Source organism: Pleurodeles waltl, chromosome 1_2 (genome assembly GCF_031143425.1).
Source record: "Pleurodeles waltl isolate 20211129_DDA chromosome 1_2, aPleWal1.hap1.20221129, whole genome shotgun sequence".
In the NCBI taxonomy this organism is placed as follows: domain Eukaryota; kingdom Metazoa; phylum Chordata; class Amphibia; order Caudata; family Salamandridae; genus Pleurodeles; species Pleurodeles waltl.
The window spans coordinates 114,325,525-114,331,524 of NC_090437.1; the positions used below are offsets into that span (position 1 = coordinate 114,325,525).

The window sequence follows — 6,000 nt, forward strand, 5'->3', positions numbered from 1 at the left end:
AAACCAGGTGGCAAGCTGCATTTTTTTTTAGCTCTCACCAACAGCATTTATTTAATCAATATCTGCCAGCATGCATTTCAAGCGGCAATAGTACTTATATGTTTTATTGGGATTCTCTGATGCATTTCATAACATTTGCTCCATCTATCTACGATGCCTTTTAACTCATTTTTGCACAGCACCACCTTTTTAAAACTTGTTTGTTGACAGACATCTTAAAGTTTATCTGACCTTTTTTTAAACTCTATTAAATGGACGCATTTACACATTTACAAACATTAACTAGATCGATCCCTAACGCATTTCTTTTTTTTTCTATATTCAATATTATTTCTTTTTTGTTTTTTTCTTTTAAATTGAAGAACAAAATACAACAACAGTACAATGCAGAAAGTACAGTAGAACACAAGTACAATGGATGGGTCCGTACATAGTGTGCAGTGGGGAGCCAAATACCCACCAGCCCTCCCCAGGGCAAATACATTGTTTAGGAGTGCAGTCCACGATGTGCACTCCACTTCCCCCAGATCGCCTCATATTTTCAGCATAGCTCCACGCCTTACAGATTGGCTTCTCCACTACAGAACATCAGTCCATCCCTGTTCGCCACTTCGGGGCGGCCGGCGTCTCAGGATTTTTCCATTGTTGCGCAATGTCTCGTTTGGCCACTAGGTCTGCCAGCCCAATTTAAGTTCTCTCTGCTCGTGCACCCCCAGCTCCTCCAGAAGGCCCAATATCACCACCCTGACATTTAATCAATCAGGCGTCCCAGTATTGTGGAGACTTCCCTCCCCACCCCTTCCCAGAAGGAGCGCGCCTTCTGGCACTCCCAGCCAACATGCAAGAGATGTGCCCCTTCTTGTCCAAACCTCACACATCTTTCAGACGTCCCGGTACCCATGTGTTGCAAGAGCCATGGAGTGAGGTATGACATGTGAAAATAGTTAAACTGCACCATCCTCAAGCACGCTGATATAGCCAATTCCCGGAATTAAAGGTAGACCTCCCTCCAGTCGTCTTAGTCCAAATCTCCAACCCAGGCCGCCCACCTGTAAGGTCCCTTACAGTCCGTCAGATGCACTGGTGAGTAGGGAGCAGTGAATCTGGGTAATGGAACCCTTTGCCAGTTTGCCTATCAGGGGTTTAGCTTGAAGAGAGCTGGAGACAAGTGAGTCCCCAAGGCATGTCGCAGCTGGAGGAAACTGAAGAATTGTGAATTAGTCAGTGCATAGTGGTCCTTCAGCTGTTGGAAGGACAAAATCCCTTCTGTGTTGGTCACGTCACCTAGGTAGGTAATTCCGATATTGTCCGATTGTTTAAAGCCTTCTAGCTCAGTAACCTGCCAGAGCCAGGTGCCTTGCCATAGGGGTGTCAACTCAGTGAGGTGTCGCTCCCACCCAATCATCCGCAGCGCTGCTCTCCAGCACTTCATCACCACCTGCGTACAGTGAGGGGCAGTATGAGGAATGCGGCCCATGTACAGTAGTCATAGGAGACCCTTGAAACCTGCCTGCCCAATCTCCAGCCGGTACGCCGGGTCGTCCCAACCTCCGTTGAACCATTCATTAATGGGGACAGTCTGAGCCACCAGATAGTAGATGTACAAGTCTGGGAATCCCATCCCTCCTTCGTATGGATACTTCCACGCCGAGCTGAAGGCCACACTGTGTTGCTCCCCCTACCATACAAAGGAGGCAAGTTTGGAAGTAAGGGATTGGAACCAGGCCAGAGGGACCAAGTATGGAAAATTTGACAAGATGTATAAGTATCAGGGAGACACACCATCTTGAAAAGAGCAGTGCGGCCCAAGGGATTGAAGGGGGAGGAGTCGCCATCTACCCAGATCCGCTGACAAGGTCAACGCAAGGGGTTGAAAGTTCAATTCCCAGGCCAGCCCTGGAATGGTTGAGATTTGGATTCCCAGGTAATTGAAGGCATTACACCTCACCAGGATAGTGGGACACCATTTGTTTCCCCTCCGCCTGTCCCCGCACCTCCACCAGCACCGATTTCCCTGGGTTCAGGCGCAGGCCCAACGTCTCGCCATACTCTAATGCATTTCTAATTAGTTTCTCATCACAGAACACTTTTGTGTTTGTTAGATACATTTATTTGCCTTACGTTTATGCCCTTTCTCTAAGCTTCCATTCTATGAACGCAGTTACTTTGTTTTGGGCATCTACCTCATGGATGTCCCATATGTTGATTTAAAGCCGCAAAAGCTTACAGCCGCTCTTAACTTCACAGACTGAATAACTAAGCGATAAGATCTGTATTCCAGAAAAGCCTTCCCGCTTCTAACACTGGCCCTTTAATCATTGTTTATGAGTACTCTTCGTGCCACAGTTACTTTACAGGATGCTTTACTTGAACGTTTTTTAATCCCACCCTTTTTCTGTTCTCCCCACAGATGCACCAATTTCATGACTACTTATCAGTTACATCTTATTTTTATCTTTCTTCTCCCCATTTATCTATTCTGCCCACTTTATAGTACAACTAGTAACACACAACATATTGCTTTTTTTCAATAAGTCATAACACTTTAGCCGATTTTCTGTAAATTATATTACACAACTACTCACCAAGCTACAATTTACAACAAAAAATAGCTCATTATTAATCACAGAGGTGAAACTGTATGCATTTACCAATGCTTGTTTCTACATGATGCAACTCCGGTCCCTAGGTAAAAAGCATCCCTCACGAAGTACATTCACACAGGTCCGCACAATCAGGACTTGTCTTCTCAGAAGACACAAAACACGTTTATTGATACATGAAACCACAAATCTGTCATCATGCGGACACCGAAATAATCTCCACATGCACCGCCAACATTGAAACAACAAACGCCTATTGGTGCTCTACTTATGGTCATTTTATGTAGGAAACTTTGCATTTAAAGTTTTAACCCTGATCCACAAAATGCTACCTTCTCTACTTCTAGCATTTCTAGTTTGATTGGTTTCATTGTGGAAGTAGGCTTGAACTGAAAATGTCATCTTCATCTGTGACTATGCCTAATTTTCTAACCTGTCCCTGCAAATAGTTCACATATACCTCTCACCTTTCTAGGTCAAGAACCAAACAGAAAGCCCTTCGAGGTTCTTGATTGTTCGTGGTATTACATATGGTGTTCCGAGTTTTACAGTGACATCCATCAGCATGTGCTGGGAAATCAGAAAATCACATCACAACCAAGATAGATAAACAGCTCCTTCCTTGCAGGGCATGTAATCATTGCGACATGCAGAAAAAAAAAGCCTACTCTGAGACAGCTCCCATCGCCCAAGCCCTGTCCAGCACATCGTCAGCTGCAAACTGGAGTAGGAGAAGTGGATTAAAGACCTTCAGCACACGACTAAAATGAAAAAACTGCTATACCTCATATAATCAATTGCAAGAACCTTAATTAAAATTACAAATGGTTTAACATATGGTACTATCAAACTACTTCCTTCAATATTTGAAAATAATTCACACGTTCAAGTAAGTCAAAGGCAGGTGTTGTTGGCATGCTCTTTTAACAGCTGCATACAATTTCCTAATAGCTTACATGAAGCGACGGGGTGATGACGCATTGTTAATGTGATGTTGTGGACGACGAAAGAGTAATTCTATCTGCAACTTGTGAACAGGCAATGTATAGAAACCACAAAGGCCAGAATTGTCAAACAATAAAATCTCGTCCACAGTTACCTCCCATGTCGATACGCCCTCAGCGCGATTAGTGATTTTAAACTTTAGGAGCCAGTATTTCTTCCGTACAGCACTGAAACGTACTGAGGCTTCTAATTCATCCCCTTTAAAATTACAATGACTGCAACATGTAATTATATCAAAATCATCATTTTCAAGAAATTCTGGAAAATCATTACAATGCTACTGTATGGTCCCCAGGAACTTCAGTGCGTATATATGAAGGGAAAGGCATTTTATGGAGGACGAGGCTGAGGCATGATATTATAGTTAAATGCTAATTGAAGCTAGGCCTTCGCTATAAAACACATTTGATTTCGGCACCAAATGAAAGCTACTGTGGTTTGAGTGGCATGCTACTTTGAAAGTTCCCATTTGTTTCTGCCTTTCGAAACATCGTCGAAACACGTGGCAAGGCACCTGGAGACCACTGTGCTTTCAGTAATAAATACTAACTAGTCAACGGTTCTTTTAACCTAATTCATACGTTTGAAGCACCGCTGATACCAGGCAGCCCAAGGGTCAGCACTGCACATCTGATGTTACAGCACATCTTCTCAGAACAGCAAACCGCACAGGCATTCAAGGAGCTTCCTTGGCAACGGAGACCTGCGGCCCCATACTCTTTGGATCAACACGTATGTCATCAGCATCACCTGCACCAGGCAAGCCATTAACGTAGAAAACAATCCACAGCAGTATAAGGGTAAAAAAACAGAGCCACACTCACCGCATCCCCTGCACAGCACGCGGCTGACCTCCTTCTTCAAATTACGGCCAGTCTCCAGTGGTGGGAAGGAGGCCCGAAAAAGCCCTGGGCCTGTGTGCCCGCTGCTGTTTGTTGGTTCTATGAAGAAGATGTACTTACTGTCCTCCTTGAGTCGCAGGCAGGACCCAAAGTCCCCTAGAACCCAGAGTAGCGAGTCCCTGCGCAGGCCGCCCGCTTTCGCAGCCCACACCTGGTGCACCTTCACCAGGTAGGCTGCGGGGGAGGCGCCGTTTCGAGCTGCAGGGGGTAGGGAGGAGAGTGTGTATGCCGTCCCATTGGCAGTGTCTGTCTGGTCTTCCTTCCCGTCGCTGTTGCTGTCTGTAGTGGTCCTTTCCTCGGTAGAGTCGCTGTTCCCAGACATTGGCCTCACTGGAAATCCCTGTACCCGGCCCTCGATCACCACCCGCGATCGCTCCGCCAACTCCTGCACCGAGACTACGCTGGGCGATAGATAGCAGAGGCCTCTGCCCAAGGCGGCCGGAGGGGAGGCGGCCATCTGCGGGATCCGTGGAGTCGCAGACGGCTCGAAAGAAGACGAAATGGTCACCGTGCCGCCTCCTGCCGCAGCCATTCCACCCATGCTGGCCGCTACCGCGGCTGAGCTCCCGAGCAAAAGCAGCAGTGCCCCGCAGCCCCCGAAGCAGACTGTGCCAGCGCTCAGCAGCGGAGGAGACAGAGAGGCGGCGATGGGCAGATACTGCAGTCTCATGACGGACCTGGCGGGGTGCTTGCTTCTTGCAGGCCCGGGGGATGAACAGCTGCGGGCCGGTATTTGCAGAAAGGCGGCTGCGCGCTGCAGGTGTCGCTCTTTGTGAGGTTGGAGGGCGGCTGTGAACAGCAGAAAGTGCGCGCACCTGAAGATGCACGTAAAATCACAGCATCTGACTGACTAGGATGAAGAGCGATCTGCTGCAGAATCGACCTGTTTCCGCCTCTGAGTTCGCCGGTGTCTCGGAGCTCTCGATGAGTGTTTGCAGGGGCAGCGGCAGCAGAGACGAAGGTGGCGCCGTTTTTCGTTTCAGGGCAACGGAGAAGGGGTCGGAGATGGTGGGGGCGGTGCGGAAGCATGTGAATATATATATCCCCTTCACAAAGCCACGTGTTAGGATGTACAGAATATTGCGTTTCACTTTACTGTTCCAGACTACTTATATTGAATAACTAACCTACTTGGGGAAGGAGGTTTATTAAATAAAATGTGACCTCTATCTTTGTTTCTAGCCAGAACCACAGATTTCTATTCTGGGCTGGCTTGACAGCGCTGCTGTTGCCAGATATGTGATAAACCTAAAAAGAGAGTTAAGGTTACGACCAGAACTAACTCTTTGGGAGTGGGGTGTCAGGTTTGACTCTCAGCGTCGCTCAATATGTTATGATTCAGGGTAAATTATCTAGTCTCTTCATGCTAAAAAACTGACTGTGACCTTGAACTGTTGTGAATATAAAGCTCTCCAATACTTTCTGGTTCTGTTCCCTCTAAAACTGCAAAACAGGCTTTAAGAAGCACTACGATTGGGGTTTGGGGGGAG

At 47.0% G+C, this 6,000-nt stretch overlaps 1 protein-coding gene across 3 annotated transcripts in view; it reads right to left on the reverse strand.

Annotated features, from left to right (window-relative positions):
- LOC138297376 (pro-neuregulin-2, membrane-bound isoform-like) overlaps nt 1–5,499 on the reverse strand; it is a 1,431,716-nt gene extending 1,426,217 nt beyond the window's left edge. For 2 of the 3 annotated variants that reach the window (XM_069236771.1, XM_069236767.1), the window contains exon 1: nt 4,433–5,487. In XM_069236771.1, coding sequence (XP_069092872.1) covers nt 4,433–5,180 — 748 coding nt within the window. In that variant the 5' untranslated portion in view covers nt 5,181–5,487. Of the gene's footprint in view, nt 1–4,432 lie in introns of all 3 variants that reach the window. The other variant, XM_069236762.1, reaches the window with a different exon arrangement.
- Between the last annotated feature and the right edge of the window lie 501 nt (nt 5,500–6,000).